Genomic DNA, 24,230 nt, shown 5'->3' with positions numbered 1-24,230 from the left:
TGAGTGCCTACTATGTGTTGTGAACTATGATCCATGCTGGATATAAGAAATAAACAAGATAGAGAAGTGATGTGGGTGACCGCCTTCACGGAGCTCATGTTTTTCTGGGAGTTGGGATACAACAAGAAATAACTCGATAGACAAAGTCATTAAAATTTTGTATAAGTACTGTGCAAAGAAACAAATGATATGATAGAAAATAATGAGTATGGATGGTTTCTATTTTATATAGGGTGATTAGGAAGGCCAATAAGATGACATTTAATGCAGAAGAATCAGCAGGCGAAGAGAGCAGCAAAGAGCCTTCTAGACGGAACTGCAAGTATGAAGGCCTTTGAAGGAAGAGCTTGTTTGTAGTTGGAGTTCTCAAGTCTGAGGGCTGGAGCACAGGATGGCATGTGATGAAGTCAGAAAAGATAGATCAGGGCACATAACACAGGACCTTTTAGGCCACTGAAAGGATCGGGAAGCTGTTGAATGGCTGTAAGTGTGAAAGTGACATGGTGTGATTTACACTTTAAAGATCTTTTTGATTGCTGTAGGGGGAATTAATCATAGGGGAAAAGAGTGGAAAAGGGAAGATGAAATGGGTGGCTTGGACTAGTATGGTAGCCTTGGAGATGGAAAGAAGTAGACACATTCAAAGTATATTTTGGATATAGAATCAAAAGGATGTGCTGAATCGTTGGATGGTAGGGAGTGAAGGAAAGGAAGATGGATCCATTTACTGAGATGGGGAAAAACTAGAGGAGAAGCAGATTGAGGGTGAGAGTGAAAACTCAGGAGGTCTGTTTTGGACATGTTTGTTTTAAGATCTTTCAGGAATAGGGTGACCGACCATCCCAGGTTTCCCTAGACTTTCTAACTTTAGCACTGAAAATTCCATGGCCCACCAAAAGCCTCAGTCCTGGGAAAACTGGGACGGTCAATCACCCTCCTGAGGTATTCAAGTCAAATAAAAACATGTAAATGAAAATCTGAAGGTCAGAGAAAAACTCTGAGTTCTTTAGAAGTCATCTTTATTTAAACGGAAATTTATTTCTGTTATTTTAAAAGAAATAGCCATTAAACTGTTTAGTGTCAGAAGCCCCTTCAAATTAAACCGATCTTTGCAGTAGGCTAAAGTGAGGCCCTTTAAATAGAGAGCATCTGCAGTAGAACGTGTACGTCTCAATAGCTAAAGCTGCAGTATTGTTCCTGGGAGAGCTTAACACAGCAGACCATGAAGTGGCTAGGCAGCTATTAGGTGGTTCCTAAGGGGGAGTCCAGAAGCCACAGAAGAAGCAAAGGGAGGATTGAAAATTTCCACAATAGTATTATTCCTGGCTCCTCAGTGAGCTTATTCACATTTGAGATTATCTCATTAGGTCCCAATTCTTTAAACTCAAATTAATGGATGATTTTCATCTGGAGTCTTTGCTCTACTGCTTAAAATGCATTAAATATTAAGCTTCCAAGATGAAGTTATTTCTTTTCTAGAGAGACCTTCGTTATGACTCCTCTTGAAATTTTTGCATTTGGTGTTTAGTCAGAGCTCATACTAAAGCTGATAAACCCTACAGCATTGCCTTGTCAGTTCAGATACTGCTACCGAGTAATCTTCTTCCTCCATCATCTGTGGATGATTTTTGGAGATAATCACTTTTCGGTCACAGGGCATCTGTTGAGCACTGGAAATGAATGAATCAACCCTAGGTCTGATTGTGGTGCTTATTTATGTCCTTTTCTTTTGAAAATCCTGAATTGGTACTGGCATATATCCCCTTTTTATTGTCCTTTCCAGGAACTGTAGGTGGAGTCAGGTGCACAGCACAGATTACCAACTGGATGAGTAACGGCAGTTATTTCTTCTGGCCCTTCATTAACTGCAGCATCTTTGAGGAGAAAAGCAGATTTTTTTTAACATCTTTATTGGAATATAATTGCTTTACAATGATGTGTTAGTTTCTGCTTTGTAACAAAGTGAATCAGCTATATGTATACATATATCCCCATATCCCATCCCTCTTGCGTCTCCCTCCCACCCTCTCTATCCCACCCTCTAGGTGGTCACAAAGCACTGAGCTTATCTCCCTGTGCTATGCAGCTGCTTCCCACTAGCTATCTATTTTACAATTTGGTAGTATATGTAAGTCAATGCCACTCTCACTTCATCCCAGCTTACCCTTCTCCCTCCCCGTGTCCTCAAGTCCATTCTCTACGTCTGTGTCTTTATTCCTGTCCTGCCCCTAGATTCTTCAGAACGATTTGTTTGTTTGTTTTTAGATTCCATATACATGTGTTAGCATATGGTATTTATTTTTCTCTTTCTTACTTACTTCACTCTGTATGACAGTCTGTAGGTCCATCCACCTCACTACAAATAACTCAGTTTCATTTCTCTTCATGGCTGAGTAATATTCCATTGTATATACGTGCCACATCTTCTTTATTCATTCATCTGTCGATGGACACTTAGGTTGCCTCCATGTCCTGGCTATTGTAAATAGAGCTGCAGTGAACATTGTGGTACATGACTCTTTTTGAATTATGGTTTTCTCAGGGGATATGTCCAGTAGTGGGATTGCTGGGTTGTATGGTAGTCCTATTTTTAAGTTTTTTAAGGAAACTCCATACTGCTTTTCATTTCTAATTCTATTGATTTGAATCTTCTCCCTTTTTTTCTTGATGAGCCTGGCTAATGGTTTATCAATTTCGTTTATCTTCTCAAAGAACCAGCTTTTAGTTTTATTGATATTTGCTATCGTTTCCTTCATTTCTTTTTCATTTATTTCTGATCGATCTTATCTTTATGATTTCTTTCCTTCTGCTAACTTTGGGGTTTTTTTTGTTCTTCTTTCTCTAATTGCTTTAGGTGTAAGTTTAGGCTGTTTGAGATGTTTCTTGTTTCTTGAGGTGGGATTGTATTGCTATAAATTTCCCTCTTAATACTGCTTTTGCTGCATCCCATAGGTTTTGGGTCATTGTGTAGAAAAGCAGATTTTTAAAAAACATAATAATTCATTTTATTTTTTTAAATCAAGTAAAAATTTGATAACTGATTAGTTGTGCATTGGAGAGAGGGAAGACTTACAGGTAAAATGCACCAAAAGGAGATCCTGTCAAGTTCTTCTACTTACCTTTTAACAAAAATTTAATTTTCTGAATAGGTAATACTTTCTCACATAGTTCAAAAAATATAAAAGGTTACACATTAAAAAGACTCCTTCGCACCCCATCTGCCAGCTCCAGTTCTGAGGTCTCCCACTCTAAGCAGGTGTAACTATTGCTATGAATGTTTTAGGTGTCCTTTTGGAGTTTCTATATAAAGCATATACAAGAAAGTGTCAATACACATTCTTAATTTGCCCCTTTTGAAAAAATGTAGCAGGCTACATAATTATGTATCCTTTTTTCACTTTGCATATTCTAGATAGCTTTTTATATCAAGACATAGAGTGCTTCTCAATTTTTTTATCTTTAAAATGTATGCTTTGATAGCACCATGGTATTCCTTTATTAGTAATTTACAACATTGATAGTAACCTCAAATCAACTAGTTTGATAGCTTAAATAACATTTAGTATGCCTGACTCTGTGCCAGGGACATTTACATAAGATAATTAAAAATCCTCATTCTGCATATTAAGAATTTGCACATGAAGAATCTAAGGTTCAGAGATTCCATAATTTTCCAAATTAAAAATAGTGTGTAATTCTTGAAGCCAGTTATCTGAACTCATGACCTCTGTTTTCAAGGCCAATATTAATTGGCAGTATGCTTAGAAATCTGAATTGACCAAGCCATTCTCTTCAGCAGTTGCTTTGTATGATTATGTTCATTATTGACTTCCCATGTTGTTGGACTGACTGGTTAGTTCAAGCTGTCAGACTTGTTCCACATATACTTTCTCCCTCAGTGAGGGGCTGGGGAGACTTAGACACAGGGAAAGTTTGGCAAGACTTGAGTCTCTAAAGCTAAAGAGTAATAGATTCTCATCACTCACTGTCCAGAGAGGAGAATGTCAGTTTTACCTCCCTCTCAAGGAGAGAGCTTGTTTATGGTGATGGTTCGACTGATTTTTATGTTTCCATGGTTTACTGTGAAAGAATACATGGGACCAGTGCCATGGGGAGAACGGATAACAAGCATGGTGGTAAAAGCACTTAAGCTGTGGCAGTTTTTTCCCCAGACAACTTTCTGACCAGGGCCTAGAAAGAAATAACACTTGGGCTGACCACTCAGCAGCAGTTCTGCTTGGAAAGCCAGCTTGTTTGGGGGGTACTATTCCAGATCTTGATAATTCGAGTAACCTACGGGATAGGGGGCCAGAAGTTTTTCATGACGGAATTGTCAAGCTGTCAACAAAGTATATCAAATTTTGTTCTATGCACAGTCCCTTCCTGCTCAACCTCCTTTAAGTTACATTTCTTCTGATGCCATATAAAATGGAGGAGCAGGAAGTAGGGATAACCTCCTTATATTTATCTTTAAAATCTGACAACCCATTCATGCGCTGGATATCTCTCTCTGGCTCTTTCAGGTTATTCAACACAGTCCTTGTTTTCTCCATTTAAATAAAAATCATAAGTTAGATACTACTAACATACCATAGTCAGCCACCAATATGCAGAATTAGGGAGGAAAGATGCATTTCAGAAACAGAGCCACTGAATTAAGAGGAGAGAATGGTCTGATTCTTAGTAGAAAGTGGCTGAGGAATAGCAAAGTCTAATGTATTTCTGCCCCTTAGATTTGAGGTTCCTATCCTGCAGAGCCTACGTCTTGACTCATTTTCCACCATGAAGATTGACATTGCAGGCCTCATAATAGCTGGTGTCCATAGGCCCCTGAGTAGAAGACAGCTCCTGGCACATAATCTCACCACTAACACTTCTTCTTCAGGCAGCATGCCTTCCTGTGCACATATATTTGAGGAGAAGCACTTATGGCATTGAAGTCCTGTACTTACGGCCATTGAACCCTCACATCTGTCTTTGGGGATTACTTTAATAATGATCCTAAAAGTAAAATCATAGAATCATGAGAGTGAAAGATGAGTGCCATACATTGTACCTGTACCCCGACTTTTATCTAGCATCTGTGGAAGGAACTTTTCTATAATGGCATTCATCATTCTAACTTGCTTTTTGGTCACTCTTTTCTTTTTCTCCTTTAAGACTAAATTTAGCTTTTCTAGAATCCAGACAATATAGTAAAAATAAATAAAACCAAAAAAATCAAACTGTAATAGAGATGCCAATAATAGTTGAATGCATCATTTTCTGAAGAGCTTTCTATGGAATATAAGTCCCAATAAGATACTGAATAAAAAACATTATTTCAGTATTTTCTGAACTTAGAGATTTCTTTTTCTTTGTCACCTATTAAAATCTCATGGAATACATGAAAGAATTTTTTATTTTCTGTGTAAAAATGTGTCATGACTAAGAAAATGTATAAGGAATGATTGAGCTAGAAAATGAAAGGCTCTTGGGGTTACTTAACCAATACTTAAAATGCTCTACAGAGAGAGGTGGTCTTTCTACTAAAAGAAAAGACCTCTAAAAATTATACTACTTTTGCATATAAAGCTGGGTTGTTAGATGGGTAGTAGGAAAGGGGATACATTGGGTACTGTGAGAATTTGAAGAAATATGTGATATAATTTATTTGGGAAGACAAGACTGAAACACAGAAAACAGTTAAGGCCCAGACAGTGAGACACAGAGAAGTTCAGAGAAAAGGAAGATCAATATGGGCCAGACACTTAGGTTGCTTCCATCTCCTGGCTATTGTAAATAGAGCTGCAATGAACATTTTGGTACTTGATTCTTTTTGAATTATGGTTTTCTCAGGGTATATGCCCAGTAGTGGGATTGCTGGGTCGTATGGTAGTTCTATTTGTAGTTTTTTAAGGAACCTCCATACTGTTTTCCATAGTGGCTGTATCAATTTACATTCCCACCAGCAGTGCAAGTGTTCCCTTTTCTCCACACCCTCTCCAGCATTTATTGTTTCTAGATTTTTTGATGATGGCCATTCTGACTGGTGTGAGATGATATCTCATTGTAGTTTTGATTTGCATTTCTCTAATGATTAATGATGTTGAGCATTCTTTCATGTGTTTGTTGGCAATCTGGATATGTTCTTTGGAGAAATGTCTATTTAGATCTTCTGCCCATTTTTGGATTGGCTTGTTTTTTTGTTATTGAGCTGCCTGAGCTGCTTGTAAATTTTGGAGATTAATCCTTTGTCAGTTGCTTCATTTGCAAATATTTTCTCCCATTCTGAGGGTTGTCTTTTCGTCTTGTTTATGGTTTCCTTTGCTGTGCAAAAGCTTTGAAGTTTCATTAGGTCCCATTTGTTTATTTTTGTTTTTATTTCCATTTCTCTAGGAGGTGGGTCAAAAAGGATCTTGCTGTGATTTATGTCATAGAGTGTTCTGCCTATGTTTTCCTCTAAGAGTTTGATAGTTTCTGGCCTTACATTTAGGTCTTTAATCCATTTTGAGTTTATTTTTGTGTATGGTGTTAGGGAGTGTTCTAATCTCATACTTTTACATGTAGCTGTCCAGTTTTCCCAGCACCACTTATTGAAGAGGCTGTCTTTTCTCCACTGTATATTCCTGCCTCCTTTATCAAAGATAAGGTGACCATATGTGTGTGGGTTTATCTCTGGGCTTTCTATCCTGTTACATTGATCTATATTTGTTTTTGTGCCAGCACCATACTGTCTTGATTACTGTAGCTTTGTAAACAAAATTGAGTTATTTGTAGTGAGGTGGATGGACCTAGAGTCTGTCATACAGAGTGAAGTAAGTCAGAAAGAGAAAAACAAATACCATATGCTAACACATGTATATGGAATCTAAGGAAAAAAAAATAGGTCATGAAGAACCTAGGGGGTAAGACGGGAATAAAGACACAGACCTACACAGAGAACGGACTTGAGGATACGGGGAGGGGAAAGGGTAAGCTGTGACAAAGTGAGAGAGTGGCATGGACATATATACACTATCAAACGTAAAATAGATAGCTAGTGGGAAGCAGCCGCATAGCACAGGGAGATCAGCTCGGTGCTTTGTGACCACCTAGAGGGGTGGGTTAGGGAGGGTGGGAGGGAGGGAGACACAAGAGGGAAGAGAGATGGGAACGTATGTATATGTATAACTGATTCACTTTGTTATAAAGCAGAAACTAACACACCATTGTAAAGCAATTATACTCCAATAAAGATGTTAAAAAAAAAAAAAGGGGCCAGAATGGTTCTCAACTGGGATGGGGGTAAGGTAGCATGAGAATAACTAGAAAGCTTAAAAAATACACCTGCTTGAGTCATTTTCTTTTCCTTCAGGATTCTCAGAGGGGATCTGGAAGGCAGAGTCAGATAGGACACTTGGGCAATTATGCTATGTGCTACTTCTACCATTTCCTTCCCACTACCTGCTGAGTGAGAACCATTGGACTAGAATGAAAAGGAGGTTGTTTGTGGTAAATATGTAGGAAACTTAATGCAGGACACACATCAGGGAGGAAAATGAAGGCAAGCAGAGGAGTTTGGTCATTTTGGCTGGAGAGGTAGATAGGTTGGGATAGGTAGGTAGGTAGATGATTAATAGATAAGTAGGAAACTGTTTAAAATTTTATGTACTTTGTGACATGTTAAAAATGGTGCTTAGGGATGAGTCAAAGAGCAGCAGGGTAATAGAATACATCAGTAAACAAGAGGTTATGAAGTTTTTTGGTTGGAAGGAACTTTTTAACTCCAACTTCCTTGTTGTATAGGTAGGAAACAGAGAATTCAGAGAGGTTAACTGTTTTATCCAAAATATTTAGTTTATGTCAGATTTAGCCAGTAAGCTAGCATATAATCCAAGTATGTAGTGATGAAGACCTGGACAAGGCTGGTGTCTGTAAATATAAAAGATCTTGAAAGTCAGATAAAATACATGTTTCAGAAGAAAAATCAATGGCTCTTGGATCACCCATTGGTTTTTTAAGAATGAAGAAGTAATTAAAAAACAGGGTCCTTACCATTTAAACATTGAGGAGTCCTTCAGTAAGCTTTAAAAACGTATTTCTAAACTTGGACCTATCCTTTAAGAAACTTTCCTAGAAGAAAATTGGCGTGTGCTTCATACAGTGTCTTATAAATGACTTACCTTTTTAAAATTACTGTTGCATTTTAGTATTGTAATCCCTTAGAGGCTTCAAAACTTTTTTTTTTGGACTGCTAAAAACATTGATGTGTTTTCATTCTTGTTTGAGAAAGGAACAATAATTATTCATGTTTTCCAGGTAACTAAGCAAGACAAGAACCTCATAAAGCCTCTTTATGACAGATACAGAATTATCAAGCAAATATTGTCCACGCCTTCCCTTATTCCAACAATTGTAAGTCGGGATATCTGCATTAACTAGAAATCTGTCCTTGTGCTTTGTATGATGTTTAGTTAGGGAGGCAGCACCATGAGAGTTATAAAGGAGCCTTCTTTGCAGTATATGCTGCTAACAAGGCCAGTTGTTATTTCACAAAGTAGAAACGTGGTCTCCCTGAACTCCAATACTATACTTAACAGTGGCTGATAATTAAAACTATTGTGAAACAGGAATAGATAGCAATTCTGTTTTTGAAGCCAGTTATTACACTTGCTTTCATTGCTTGGGTGAGGAGAACAACTGATGGATTTTAGTTTGGCATTACCTAATTTACAACAACACAGCTAGACAGAACAGAGCTGTTCTAGTCTGTGTGTTGTTAATTTTTCTCCTTTAATAAGAATATTGATAGTATGTTCCTTGATATAATGCAGCATTTGTTTTTGGTACCATTTGACCATCTCTGTGCAAGATATAAGTAGATTTATTTCAATAGAAAATATGAATACTGAAACTGAGTTAGACTACTTTTAATAAAGAATGACTTATGGGAATACAGAACTTGAAAAGCACCACACATCCTACTCCATCAATATTAGAACAGTCACTTGCTCAAGATATCAATATTAAAAGAAATATTAACAAATTCAAATTTAAGTATACTTTAGTACATTTATATTTCCACAACTCTAAAGACAAAGACAATAGTGATTCATACTCTTTGAAATTTTCCAATTAAGGAAGCATAATTTAAAATAGGGTATGATTTTCAGATTTCCTTGCAAGAAAATCTTTTGGTTGTGATAAGCATTACCTGAACAGGTTAAGCAGTAACTCAATTTTGTTTTGGCCTTTATAGAGCTCTTCCCTGAATTTGTCAATTATCTGAGTATTCTCTGTATCTGAAAGTGGCCCACACCAGGACCTGATTTGGGGTATTTCTGGATGACAAAAGAAGTCTATGGTCCATCTCATCCTAACCCATATAACTGTTAAGAAGCTGGGGCCCAGAAGGCCTGGGTGAAAGGGAAGAATTACTAGGCAATGCAGCCCAGATCGGAACATATCCTAGGTGTCTGTGCCTGCTTTGGCCCAGCAGAGAGATCTGAGCTTGGTGAGCATTTTAGCCCAGGATGGGTGCTTCTTTGCTCATTAACTTCTGCAAGTTTCTTGATGCAACTGAGCAAGAGTTCCTCTTGGTTGCTTTCTTCTTGGTTCTCAGTAGGCACAGGGATCATCTACTGTTTTCATTGTGTTTATTTATGGTTCCCCTTCCTGGTTTTGCCTCCTCAAGAGGCACTTAGCATTTTGTAACTTTATTTAATTCTTCCTATGATAAGCAGGAGGAAGAAGACTCTGATGAAGACTGTCCACAGGGAGGCCAACAACTGTCTTTGCCAGACCCAGCATCCCACCTTCCTATTGGTGACCACCTCACCTACTCTAATGAGACTGAGCCTGTTAGGCTCCTGCTACCAGATGAAAAGAAAGAAATCAAACAACCAGCTCTCTCCATGTCCAATTTACATGAGGCCACCATGTGAGTGTGACTCCTCAGTGTGGAGTCTCCTTTAACTCCTTCTGGTCTGGGGGACATTATATGTCCATACACACAAAATGCAGAAGAGCTATTACACGCTCTAAAAACTGCTATCCAGCAGAAAGCATAATCTGGTTATCCTTTTAACAGGAAAATTGAGACGACAAAGCCATGAGGAACCAAGGCTCCCAATAAGATCCCAAGGATGTCATAAATGCTAATGGTCCATTTGCTACACTTGCACATCTTTTCAGCAGGGTCTGGCACCAATCTAATGCTTGGCAGTGTGTAAAGCAGAGCTGGCATTTGAAAATGCTGGACCAAAAGTAATTGGGATCCTGTGCTGGGTCGGCAGTTGTCAGGGCCTTTATCTTAGTCTATTCTATTTAGATAAAATGGTTTCTCCAGACTGGGACTTAAGTAAATGAGCTGACCTTTTTCTCCTAATGGCCACTCAGTCAGGGGCCATTTGGATTTTCATTAGTATTATTATTGTTGTTATTATCATTATTCAGTAGCTGGCACTCCTCTTGATCATTTGGCCTTCTTTGGTTTGTATATTACAGGCCAGATCATGAGATTTTCTTTAACATGTATAATAGTGTGGTGAGTATATGCCCCAAGATAGGGATGGAGTCCCCATAAATGTGAGGCAAGACCAAGCACTAGGTTGCAAGCTGAGATTTTAGTGTGCATATATCAGCTGGTACCTCAATTTCAGCCCAGAGAAGAGTGACCTGTTTGGCAGCAGAACATCAATCCTTCCTTCTTCCCTCCCCTTCCTCCTCTTTCCCTCCCTCCCTGGCTCCCTCTCTCCTTTTCTTCTTCCCTCCTTTTCTTCTCTTTCTTTCTTGGTTGGTTGGCTGGCTGGCTGGCTGTTCTAAAGCAGCTGTTCTTAACTTCTTGGGGGGTGTTGGACTTTTTTGAAAGCAATGGAATTTTTTACTTTTTAGAAAATGCCCATATATCATTTCAGGGAGTTCACAAACTTTCTGGAACCAGACACAAGTTCCCCAGATAAAAATTCCTGCTCTGAAGTATATGACTTTTCTCTCTTGTCTTAGAATGAAGTGAGTAGAATCTGTGACATAATTATAGCTTTCTCTGGGTCTTTGTTTCATTCCTAAGGGTTTTGCCATTCCCCCTATACTCTAGGTTAAGGGTAGAATTTTCTTTCAGATCTCTCCCTTTTGTGCCTCTTACGTTTAGTCTATCACCAAATACTGATGAGTATTCCTCCAAAATGTCTGTCTCTCCCTCATGTATTCATGTGGCCTTTACCCTCACCACTTATTATAATGGACTCAGTCCGCTTGCCTCCTGTCTGCCCTTTCCATTTTCCTAGGACATTATTTTCATCAAGTAATGTTCTCAGTGATGTGCTCCTCTATGGTCACGCTCTACATGTGTCATATTTATTCAAAGGACACACTTTTAGGCAGAACACTTCTGTATCATAATATGCTTTTGCTAAATCGGTAACTCTGCTCATGATGAGCTCTCAGTTATGCCAGAGCATATATCTTTTACCTGATACAGGCCTGTACTTCTTGACCATCTCCGAGAAACTAGGGCTGACAAGAAGAGACTTCGGAAAGCCTTAAGAGAATTTGAGGAACAGTTTTTTAAACAAACAGGAAGGTAAGTGTGGGCAGAGATATTTTTTAAGCTAATATTTCCTAGAGAACTGCTGTTAAGAGTGAGCTGTAATTTTTTCAGGAATTTCTTCAGGAACAGTGACTTTATATAAGACATAAATAATTTCCAAAGTGACTTAGACCCAGGATTTGTCTAATGCAACATTTGGGTAGTATCATTATTGGGTATGTTTTATGCGAGGCTGTAACTATCAAGTATGAGACAGCAAAGCTTTAAAACATAAAAGATGAACTCCCCAAATCCCTAACTTTGCATAATAAATCTCATTACAATTGAATGTACCTAAACCTTTAAAAAAAACTATAATATTCAATGTTTCAGCCCATATAACTTCTTTGTTCTTGGTTACTTAGTTCTACAGGTTACTCCCTACTTTATTAAATAATTCTTCATTTGCTTTAAATATATTCTTTAAGCTTCAGGATCTGCCCTTAATTATTTTATTTCAGGATTTGGTCAAGAGTTCATTCCTATTCTTTCTGTCCCTTAACTAAATGTTTAGCTATCCTCTCTTTTTCTGTGTCAACCCAGTCTCACTATGCACTCCATTAGTTTCTCCTAAATTTTGGTGTATTGTGAACAAAATTATATATTTGCATATATATAAAATCATGAGAAAAGGATTATTAATCTAGTTCTGGGAGAGACAGAGACAAGCCAATTAGCTATCCTGAGCCTGTTTCCACAGTTGTAAGAGGAAATAATTAGAGTTCCTGGGATAACTTTGGGAAGCTATAGTTGTTGTGTGGGACGTCAGTCTTTAAAAAAATTTTAAAGGGTGTAACTTTGCCAAAGTCACGGAGTTATTAGGGTGACAGAGGTAGGAGTCTGTGATACACTGGCTCCTCAGTATTCTTCTCCATCTAGGTATCTGCCTTTCTTGAATCGCTTTGATTTCAGCAGCCTGAGGGCTGCCCTGATGGAGAAGAGACTGTTTTCTAAAAGCATCCTGAAAGTTTGGTCTACTCACCTCTTAGTAACTTTCTATTTCAGTCCTCCAGGGCTGTTCACTAGGACTGGACCTCTCAAACATTTTGCATTTAGCAAGTACAGATGTAACCCACCTAGTTTTCTAGTGGAATCTTCAAGTTGACTGTTATAAGTCCAAGTTACTTACCTTTCTGCTGATGTTATCTAGTGAGAAATGTTACACGGTTGTTAAATTTAGAATATAAAACATAATTTCTTGTTTTCTTTTTCCATTTCCATTTTTTCCTTTACAAAATTTCCATACAACTTTTACATTTTTTTTTAACCTATCTGAACCCAGAAATTTACTTTAAAGAGTTTGAGAACTTCCCAGTATGTTAACTAGTCCTGCCAGATGGGTCTGCAATGGTACTTGGCATGCCTTTGATATACAGGGAAGTTAGTTATGTTATGTGTATAGCATTCTAATGCACCAGTGAGTCCTAAACTCACTTCAGATATGCCTAATACTTGATTGAGGTTATATGCCCTCTTGTGGTAATACACTTAAACTAAATGCAGAAGTAGTGCTATATTACAAGTAAAATCAAATGGTTTAATGGCTAGGAAATATGGATCTTGTTTTCCTAAAATATTTCATTGGCAAGGGTTAACTGTACATAGCTAAAATAACCAGGCAAATGGATTACTAAAAATTTTAAGGTACTATAAGTGTTCTTGGTAATATTCATCATGTGAGAAGCATAATTATCTAGATATGACATTAACAGTTATGAGCCAGGAACTGTGCTAAACACTTCAGTATGTTTTATATAATGAGAAAACTGCTTAAGGAAATACTTAGCAAAAATTTTCACTCTGGCCAATGAACTCTTGTTTATTAGCTAAAATGGAGTATGAAGGACCAGGGACAATTACATAATGGCTTATACTATTTCCCTACAAATTAGAACATTTCTTCACTTAGATATGTTTACACAAATTAAGGTGGTATTTAGACACCCAGTTGATAAGTTTGGCTCAGAATATCGAAGGGAGGCAAAGCAATTATGTTAAATAATTGAGACAACATTTAAGAGGAACCCTGTCCAAAGATTTGTGTGCTGTTCTGAGTTCTGAACTAGAAATTTCAGGGCAGTATATGTAGTGTTAAAACACAAGTAGGTAACTGCATTCGTAGGGAATCTTTATAGATTAGCTGTTCTTTTATTTGGAAGTAATATAAATGTATCTTTATCAGTACTGGGAAAAGAGAAGGGGTATAGGTAAAATATTAAGTGTTTTCAGCCATACTAATATTGGAGAGTATCTGTATTTATATTCAGTGGCAATTGTGGTGACCTCACCTGTGTACCCACCCCTTGTATTTCAAAGTCATGGTTGGAAATATTTTAAAAGCAGTTGGCCATCTTTATTAACAAAGGAGGAAAGACCCTTCTGAGATCCTGAAGTAACTACTTTCCTTTAGAAAACATATCCTGGCAATGTATTTTTCTGGGAAGGCAATGGTTTTAACTCCAGATGCTATCCAATTATTCTTCAAAATAAGTGTCAAGAACATCTGGTAGTTAGAAGTCATATGTATAAAAATATGTGCATCATCATATGCCTAGTCTTAGTACAAATAGTGTGCCAAGAGAACCACTGAAATTTAGACTCAAATTCCTTAAAAAAACTTCTCAGTGATTCTTCTACTATACATTAGCAGAGTTAGGTATTATAATTACAGGAAAACTTAGAAATATTTCATGTTTGTAAGGTTAACTACTTAGTTTCTTCTCCTATTACCATAAATTTATAAGTTATTTCTGTTAATGTAATTTCTGTTGTATCTTTAGGTTAATATTTTAAAATGCAACTATCACTGTAAGGGCTGAACATTCTACACAGGCATGGATCATGGGAGAATGACTAGATAAGAATGCCTTGAGGGTTCTGGTTTTTATTTCCCTCGGAACTTTTCACTTGCCCCAACGTTATATGTTTATGCGCTGGATATATTTGCAAAACACTTAAAATATTTAACTTCTCGGAGTACTGTTACATTGAAACCTAGTAACATGTGGAAGAGGGAGTGAATGAAGGTAAAAGGGAAGGGAAAAAAGACATGATGAAAAAATCAAGTGGAAACTGCTACCCTGTACTTTTCTCATGTAAGAGTTAGAAAAGGATTTTTAATGACTTGGTTCATTATTAACTAATGGATGATATTTCCTTTTTTGCAGAAGTCCACAAAGGGAAGATAGGATACCAATGGCAGATGAGTACTACGAATACAAGCATATAAAAGCCAAACTGAGACTATTAGAGGTCCTCATCAGCAAGCAAGATGTGGCCAAAACTATTTGAGGTTCAGGAAATGTTTGTGATCACTTTGACCCAAGATAAGTCAAGTTTATTTTCCTCTGCCATTCTTGCTAAGTAGTTATGACAAATGAAAATTGAAGCACTTTAGTGTATTAGCTGTTTTTAAGAATGGATGGCAAGTGTAATTATAAATGAGTAGAAGGGATTAAAAAGGGAGGAGATACAACAAGGAACAGTATAATTGGAAAATAAAATTCAGCCTTCTCCAGGCCAGGGAGAAAATGCACAGTCAATATAATTATTTCAGAAAACATCTATTTTATCAAATCTAAATAACACAAAGCATCCACCTGTTAAATGGGCTACTGGTTAAGAAAGTCTACTTAGTGTCCAAAGATTGCTTATATTGACATATGGAAAAGAGCATAATTTTAAAAAATCAGTAAGAGGAAGAAAAGAAACTTTATTTTATGTAGGAAGGAATACAGCTAGTAAGAATGTAATTTATTTGAAACTTCTAATAGAGTTTTAAGTGATAAAAAAAAAAACTACTACCTTGTTCCTTAAATCTGCTAGGCTTTCAGCACCCTAAAATATACGAGAATGTGTCACTGATAATTTTTTATTTCTATATAAAAATAGCACATTATTTTATCTGTTACTTAAAATTTTACATTTCTGATTACCAAAGTTCATTCTGATAGCATGTACTTTGTGAATTATCTTTGTCTATATAACAGATGTTTATATTAAAATAAAATATTGTATTAAAATTTGAAAATAGGTATTTTGGATAGATGTGGCTGTAGTATATAATCTAATGTGATCATAGTTATGATTGCTAATCTTTGTTTACTATAAGATTATATAACTATTTTTCCATTGGAAATTTTTTTTTTTAATGTTCCAAGGTCTATACTTTGTGAAGTCAGAAAACTTTCCCATGAACTATATAGTAGTTCTCCATCCTGTATAAAATGAAAGGTTTAGAAATTGTTGCTATGACACCTTGGGAAAGAAGCCAGGATATTTTATTTGCTTCATCCACTTTAGCGTGTGCAGTTTTGTACTAAACCAATCACCTGTTTATTACTTTTGCTTTTGTAAAAAGAAGAGGTCCACATTTTCTCTTGTACCAACCATGTTTATATTTCTCTTTTCTGTAATGTTTAAGCATGGTGTTGAACACATTCACACTTTCACATAGTTTGGATGGGAAGAATATTGACTATTTCTGAAGCAGACTATTTCAGAGGCTTATTGTTTTGTTTTCTCTGTATTTACCTGATATTTTATAAATCAGAATAATGTCCTTCATAAATTTGTTTAATTAAAGTCATCTACTTGTAACAGAACAGATACACAACTATTTGAGGTTTACAAACTACATCTTTGATAAGGGAAATGGTTTCGTGACATGTATACAATTGCTATTAAAATGTAACTCTATATATTCTATAAGATTGTAAATATTTTATACAATACAAATAAAATATTTTCCTATTATATTTATTATGTTGAAACACAGTAGTTGTTTCCTGTTAGCTAATATAAATAACATAAATAACACTGTCAAACAACAAGTTGGAAGTGCTGACAATTCTAGGCTTCAAAATTTAATTCATGCTGCAATTACACCCTTTCATGCGGTTTGGAATAATCCCAATATTTGCTCAGTAGATTAAAATGAGTGCATATTTAAACACCATTTATAAGCCATTATTTTCCATTACTTTGTATTTTGCTAAAGCAGTTTATATAATTGGTTATGTTTGGCATAAAGGAAAAATTAAAACATTGCAGCATCTAGGCAACAGAGTGTCAGAAGGACAACTTTTAGGATATTTCAGCATTGAAAGGAGGGGGAAGGGTAGGGAATAGGAAACACTAAAACAGCTCTGAATGAAATTTGATAAGTGGCAGTTTGCTTTTGGTGAGAGCGGCATGTGCATGCTTCAGTGGAAGACATATGGTGATGAAAATGGACAACAGAGGATCAATGCTCCTAAGGGAAGAAAGGGGACTAAGAAAAGTGGGCATTAACGTCCAACACTAATATTACAGGTTTTGCAGCTGGGATCTTTCTTTGCATTTGCAGTAGATAAACTCATAAGCTGATGACCAGTGATTTCTGCCACAGTGCCTAGAGAAAGATCCACAGGGTCAGTGTAAATGACTTCTAAAATGACATCCTGGGCATGGTGGTAAACCAGCATCCCATCTTCTTCTCTGCAGGTCAAAAATTTATTATCCTTGGAATTTAGTTGAGGAAGGCGCTGCTTACAAAATTCATCTCCTGGTGATCCCACAGGGGCAATGACAAGAATCACATAATGATAAGCAGTGTACATACAGTAGAAGTCCCCAAAGTATAAGTTAGTATTGGGGTTAAAAAGTTTTTCTGCTGTAATCTCAAACCTGTATCTTCCATAAGGTGAATCCTGGGGTGGCTTCCCAGTATTGAATTCAGTGCTGCAGCTGAAGAAGATGCCTTCCAATTTTCCACTGATAGGAGAGCCATGGCTACCACTGTTATCCTTGACAGAGGGCTGCATAGCATTCCCATGATGTTCTCTGCAAGAGAAAATAAATGGTCACTGCTTGGTATGACAGTGGTAAAGCTACTGATTTACAGAGTTTAATGGTGATAGGCCTAAAGGTCAACTGTCTACTATTAAAAGCCTGAGTGCTCATCCATCCTACCATCAGATCAAGGAGAATGCATCGTTTAACATTTCCTATAGAAGGCTAAATTTTAGCCTTGACCCTAAGGTAAGGATGCTCTGCTACAAACCTCAGAGGTCTTTTACATAATAAATTTCCTGACCAGGAAAACCAAAGTGAAATTAGAAATCTTATGGCTGAAACCACATCCATTATATGCCTACTGGATTTTAAAAGTGGCTTGGTGAAGAGAAAACTGGATTAACAATACTGGTTAAATATGTTGAATGTTTCTTTAAAGTATGCCAGAATTTAGATCTAAAATGAATGTTGTCCATGTACATTGGTACAAAAGCATCTTGTTTCTTTTTTTGCTTTAGTTTTTTTTTTTTACCCAGACATAGTTTACTAATCAGGCCCTCTTGCTTGCATTTTCCTTAGAATAGAGCTGCTTATCTCCCTTTACCCCACTCTCAGATCTATTCTCTACCCTTTTCACCTTCCACTGTGGGCTAGGACTGTATCATCCAGTTCTTCCTGTTCCTTGGTCCCTTCCATTTCAGTTATACCAATGGGAGGCACAGTAAGAAAAACGGAAGGGTATCGCATGCTCTTGGATTGGAAGAATTAATATTGTTAAAATGGCCATACTATTCAAAGCCATCTACAGATTTAATGTGATCCCTATCAAATTACCCATGACATTTTTCACAGAACTGGAACAAATAATCCTAAAATTTATATGGAACCATAAAAGACCCAGAATTGCCAAAGCAATCCTGAGGAAAAAGAACAAAGCTGGAGGCATAACCCTCCCACACTTCAGACAATACTACAAAGCTACAGTAATCAGAACAGCATGGTATTGGCACAAAAACAGACATATGGATCAACGGAAGAGAACAGAGATCCCAGAAATAAACCCACACACCTACAGTCAATTAATCTTTGACACAGGAGGCAAGAATACCTAATGGAGAAAAGAGTCTCTTCAGCAAGTGGCATTGGGAAAGCTTGACAGGCTCATGTAAATCAATGAAGTTAGAACACTGCCTCACACCATACACAAAAATAAATGCAAACTGGCTTAAAGACTTAAATATAAGACAGGACACCATAAAACTCCTAGAAGAGATCATAGGCAAAACATTCTGTGATGTAAATTGTACCAATGCTTTCCTATGTCAGTCTCCCAAGGCAATAGAAATAAAAGCAAAGATAAACAAATGGGACCTAATCAAACTTTGCACAGCAAAGGAAACCAAAAACAAAATGAAAAGACAACCTACAGACTGGGAAACAAATATTTGCAAACAATGCGACTGACAAGGGCTTAATTTCCAAAATATACAAACAGCTCATACAACTCAACAATAAGGAACAAACAACCCAATAAAAAAATAGAAGATCTAAATAGACATTTCTCCAAAGAAGCATACAGATGGCCAATAGGCACATGAACATATGCTCAATGTCACTAATTATCAGAGAAATGCAAATCAAAACTACAATGAGATACCACCTCACACCAGTCAGAATGGCCATCATCAAAATGTCTACAAACAATAAATGGTGGTAAGGGTGTGGAGAAAAGGGAACCCTTCTACTCTGTTGGTGGGAATGTAAATTGGTACAGCCACTATGGAGAACAGAATGGAGGTTCCTTAAAAAACTAAAAATAGAGTTAGCATATGATCCAGCAATCCCACTTCTGGGCATATAACTGGAAAAGATGAAAAAAATATTTTACACCCGAAGACAAGAAGCCACAATGAGTTGGTAGGAGGAGCACTTCCGTGATATAATCAAATCCCATACCCTTTGGGTGAGAGACCCACAAACTGGAAAATAATTATATCCCAAAGGTTCTCCCACAGTAGTGATAGTTCTGAGCCTCAGGTCAGGCTTCATAGCCTGAGGGTCTGGCATCAGAAGGAGGAGCCTCGAGAGCATTTGGCTTTGAAGGCCAGCAGGGCTTGAGCGCAGGAGCTCCACAGGACTGGGGGAAATAGAAACTGCACTCTTGGAGGGTGCACACAAGATTTCACGTACACTGGGACCCAGAACAAAGCAGTGACTCCACAGGAGCCTGGGCTAGACCACCCTGTGTGTTGTGGAGGTCTCCTGGGGAGGTGTGGGTTGGCTGTGGTGCAGAGGAGGGGCAAGGAGACTGGAGGTGGAGGCCCCATAAAATATTGATTGGCACGAGCTCTCCGAGAGGTGGCCATTTTGGCACTGAGACCTGGCTCCACCCAACAGCCTGCAGGCTCCAGTGCTGGGATGCCTCAGGCCAAACAACCAGCAAAGGGAGAACACAGCCCCAACCATCAGCGGACAGGCTGCCTAAAGTTGTACTGAGCTCACAGCCACTTTAAACACACCCCTTGACATGGCCCTGTCAACCAGAGGGACAACACACAGTTCCACACACCAGTGGGCAGGCAGCAGTCCCTCCCTCCAGGAAACCTGCACAAGCCCCTGACCCAAACTCACCCACAAGGGTGGAAACACCAGAAGTAAGAGAAACTACGATCCTGCAGCCTGCGGAAAGAAGACCGCAAACAGAAAAGTCAGACAGAACGAGACGGCAGAGGAGTATATTCCAGATGAAGGAACAAGATAAAAACCCAGAAGAACAAGTAAGTGAAGTGGAGTTAGGCAATCTTCCCCCAAAATAATTCAGAGTAAAGATGATCCAAGATCTTAGAAAAAGAATGGAGGCACAGATCGAGAAGACACAAGAAATGTTTCACAAGTCCTAGAAGATTTAAAGAAAATCAAGATCCACTGATGCTAATATGGCTTCAGTTAATAGAGCTTTTTAAAAAAGCAATGTTGAAAAACTGTACCCATGCCTTGGCAAGTATATATTTTATATATATATATATATATATATACTGCAGTATATGTATATATACTGCATCAAAATATAACTTACATGAATTTTACAACTATCATAGAAAATCCAACAAAGGTAGATTTCCTTGTTAGTAAATACATCTTTTATACTAGTATATTGGAATCAATCATACAATAATTTTTTTCCATTTTCCATGCTCCCCGTCTTTATCTTTTTTCTTCTTGGAAGAATTTTTGAAGACAGATGGAGCAAATTCTAGAGTATCTAAGGTCCTGAAAACAGGTCAATTCCCACCTAAAGGACAGAGAAAAATCAGAGAAATAGTGACCTCCAGTGGCCACCTAAAATAGACACTGGCAATGTTCCGGGAATCTAAACCTAGTACCAAACATGTATTTATTTATTCTATTGATGTATTATTTACTGTTAAACAAAATAGCAACTGTGGATCTTTTTTATTTCTAATTTTATGCTTAACAAATATAAAGAAGTACCTTTTTTGTTAAGTCATATATGGTCATTCCCATTCAACAGTTGACAAGTATAATAATTTGTGTTCTATCTCTCAGCTCATATTCACTTAATTTAGTGAATGGCATCTACTATGAATTATATAGATTGAAGGGTAAATAATTTGCTAGCAAAGAGAATTAAGGACTGAACTTTATAGGATATTCAGACATAAGGCAGGAATAGTTTTCACGATCAAAATATATCAAAATACATGATATTGCAAAGTACTTAATTTGAAGAACACACATGCTTAAATTCACCTTTCTCTCTTTGATTCTCTTTGCATGTTCCACAGCTTGGAGTTTATTTAGATCTGTAACCATGATCTTGATTTAAGAAAAACTGGAGAGTTATGAAACAAAAAAACCACAACAGAACTTCCTAATTTTTTTTCACATAAAATCCTGTCAAGAATACTTTAGAGTTTACAAAGTGAGATCAAGGCTTTTAAAATGACAAATTATAGGGATTGCTGTGTAAAAGTTTTAGAACCTATATCAATTTAAAAGCTTCAGTCTCACTTTAAAACACACCCTGCCTATTTGCTCTCTTGAAATTTTCTTCTACAAATATGAAAGGGCTGTAAGTATTAAAACTACTTGTGACATGGAATTCTTTTGAATTCTTGGAAACTGCTTTCAGGGACAAACATAGGATATCTTAGAAATACTACTGAACATTAGAATTCAGAGGTAAACAAAGGAGATTTTCCTCATGAATAATTAACCCAAGATAATGGCTGAGAGATTTCTACGTAGGCAGAAGCCCGAAAATCCCACCTGATTCACCGTGTTTCATGAACCAGTCACCCTTTTATTCTCTCATTTTCAATGACCCACAGGAAGAGGAGAAAATTTAGTAGTTGGTATGAGACAGAAGGCACTGAGTTATTGGGAATTGGAGGAGTGTGTATCTGTACAAGACATGCTCACCAATCTTAACCCTGGAGGTTTAAGATCTTCCACTCAAATAGACAGGAACTGGTGTTACAAGTGATCATGGAAAGGAATCTAAGTGAAGTGGAAAAAAATCCCATGATCTGATTTTTTCTACTTAATTTTTCTGGGAAATAAAGTCATAGTATAATTATTTTGAGAAGAAAACTAAAAATTGCTATTTCACAGAAGCAGACTCAAGAGAAACCTGAGCCTAGAATTTGGGATGGCACTTAGTAAAGCAAATCAGTATATATATGTTTGGATTCTTACCGAATATAGTCAAAATATTCTTTGTGCTGGTTACGATAAAAAACAGAAAATTTAAGCATCCGGCCTGCAATCACTTCGGCCTTCTCCAACAGTTGTGTTAGATGAACTTTTGAATAGTCTGAAAAAAACAAAAAGTCTGTTATTAAAAATACATTATCAAAAGTATCAACTACATGCTTAATAAATTGTAGATTATTAAAATTTACTTTTAGGAAATTCATATTAGTGAATAGGAAACTGCACTTAAAAAAGAAAACATTCATTGTCTTTGGCACACGTTTTCTTTCTACAAAAATATTTTTGTTATAGTTTATGGTTGCTTTTATGAATACCCTTGCATTTTTTTCACTCGTTGAAATTAAAGATCCTGAAACCAAAATGTTAAATAAGGAATACAGACTCTGCATAACCCGAGTAATGTCAATCAGCACCATAGTAGCCTTTCTTCCATCAGCTGATGAATCAAATAAAAGAAACTTGTAACCTGCAAGCAATAGCAAATAGAATTTAAAGAAGTAATAATAATAATGTTCATTTAATTTACTCCCTAAATCTATGAGGTTGGCAAGGTAGATTATGACCATTTTATTGATGCAGAGATTGAGGCTTGTCACAGTTTAATGATTTGCCAAATGTTCATAAAGCTAGTAACTTAGAGACTAGGTCTCTGGCTCCTAGTTGGTAGTTTCTGAGTACATAAGACTCGTGAAAGTTTAAAGCATCTCTCAAAGTAATCTGATCTTTTCCCAACTTTTTGTTTTGAAAACTGAGGACTGTTGCCAAACTCCTGTACTAGAATCTAAGCAAAAATTTTGGTCTATAAAGATTTTAAGACTTTTGAAACAAAAGCAACCTAGTTGAACTACTCATGGCAGCATAGTTTGTTTACTCACTGCTTCAGTGGCTCAACAAATATTTATTTAGATCAGAACATGATGTACAAGGCATCATGCAAAATTAAATGATCAGGTTAAAAGATAAAAAATTTATTCTTCTTTCTCTCAAAGAATTCACAGTCTAAGGGAAGAAGTAAATATATAGACAACTATGACTTATTATGGGGTTTCATCTCTGTCATGGATTAGCCTAGAAGTAGTCAGTGGCATTCTGTTTTATCTCCAATACTTTGCATAGTGCACAGCATACAATATGTGCTTAATAAATTTTGAGTGAATTAGATGTCTAGATTAAAAGACAATATATATAAAATAGCTTTCTCAAAATTTATGCAATGTTATTGATAAAGCTTAGGTGAAACAGGGCTCTGAATTATTTTAATAAACTGAAACAACAAGCTTTGAACAGCCTAAGTTCCCCTTAGATTTTACTCATAAAAATAAAAATGCAATATAATTTATAGAAAAATATTGTGGAACATTTAAAATAAGCTGGCATTTTCCTTATTATTTACCCCATAAATTCCTTAGAAGAATTATGGGATGTATTTGAATAAAAGAGCAATATGGGATCAATCTAAAGGAAAGAAAGAAGACAAAAAGGTTTTTCTTTATATACATAGAAATAAAACATGTACTCATGTAGTTACATAGATTATAGAAAAGAGTGAATGTGTGCATCTAGATAGATGGATATTTCTGAACTGAAAATGCCAAAGGTCTTCCTTAAGCTAAAGAAAAAATACTATTTCATGCCTTTCCCTAATGTCAAATGGGGTTTTAGCAGGTAAATAGTAGCTCTTTTTTTAAAAAATGAACAAATACTATGATGCTGTTTGGTGCTGTCCTATGGAAAATAGCATGTATTAAAATAATGTCAAAAGATACCATGTCTTTTACTGTGTCTACCTCCCTGGTAGGATGCCAGGGAAAGATGTGAAACGTAAGGTAGATTCCAAGGAGGAATTTTAATTCAGGAAAAAAGTTGAGGGGATATATTAATTCTAATGTGACATACCAAATACAGGTAAACATGAGAATTCTTTACACACTATTAATACAGCATTGAAATCTTTAACTATTTAATTACTGATTACTGGACTATCGTATATACCATATTTCATCTATTATAAAATGTATTTTTTTCACATTTTAGCGTCTCTGGCATGAGTCTGACAATAAATGTGATAAGAAAACAGTTTCATAGTTTAATTGGCAGTTTAATGTTTTCTTAGCAATACCTACAATGGTGGATCTTACAATCAATGACATCTTAGGAAGAAATATAGTAC

The 24,230-nt window shown here is 36.6% G+C and overlaps 2 protein-coding genes across 12 annotated transcripts in view; one reads left to right on the top strand and one right to left on the bottom strand.

The window, feature by feature from the left end:
• Window positions 1-16,309, top strand: part of FAM13C (family with sequence similarity 13 member C) — a 136,299-nt gene extending 119,990 nt beyond the window's left edge. For 3 of the 8 annotated variants that reach the window (XM_029200890.1, XM_029200888.1, XM_029200884.1), the window contains 4 exons: window positions 8,281-8,376; window positions 9,702-9,901; window positions 11,441-11,542; window positions 14,716-16,309. In XM_029200890.1, the coding sequence (XP_029056723.1) occupies window positions 8,281-8,376; window positions 9,702-9,901; window positions 11,441-11,542; window positions 14,716-14,839 (522 nt within the window). In that variant the 3' untranslated portion in view covers window positions 14,840-16,309. The remainder of the gene's footprint in view (window positions 1-8,280; window positions 8,377-9,701; window positions 9,902-11,440; window positions 11,543-14,715) is intronic. The other 5 variants (XM_029200892.1, XM_029200885.1, XM_029200891.1 and 2 more) reach the window with 5 other exon arrangements.
• The window catches only part of PHYHIPL (phytanoyl-CoA 2-hydroxylase interacting protein like), a 99,260-nt gene continuing 90,852 nt past the window's right edge, over window positions 15,823-24,230 (bottom strand). For all 4 annotated transcript variants that reach the window (XM_029200893.1, XM_029200895.1, XM_029200897.1 and 1 more), the window contains 2 exons: window positions 22,043-22,160; window positions 15,823-17,371 (listed from right to left, as the gene is read on the bottom strand). In XM_029200893.1, coding sequence (XP_029056726.1) covers window positions 16,837-17,371; window positions 22,043-22,160 — 653 coding nt within the window. In that variant the 3' untranslated portion in view covers window positions 15,823-16,836. The remainder of the gene's footprint in view (window positions 17,372-22,042; window positions 22,161-24,230) is intronic.

Source organism: Monodon monoceros, unplaced genomic scaffold (assembly GCF_005190385.1).
Source record: "Monodon monoceros isolate NGI ecotype Baffin Bay Population unplaced genomic scaffold, NGI_Narwhal_1 Super_Scaffold_4, whole genome shotgun sequence".
NCBI classification, from domain to species: Eukaryota; Metazoa; Chordata; class Mammalia; order Artiodactyla; family Monodontidae; genus Monodon; species Monodon monoceros.
This window is presented reverse-complemented; position numbering and strand designations above follow the sequence as displayed.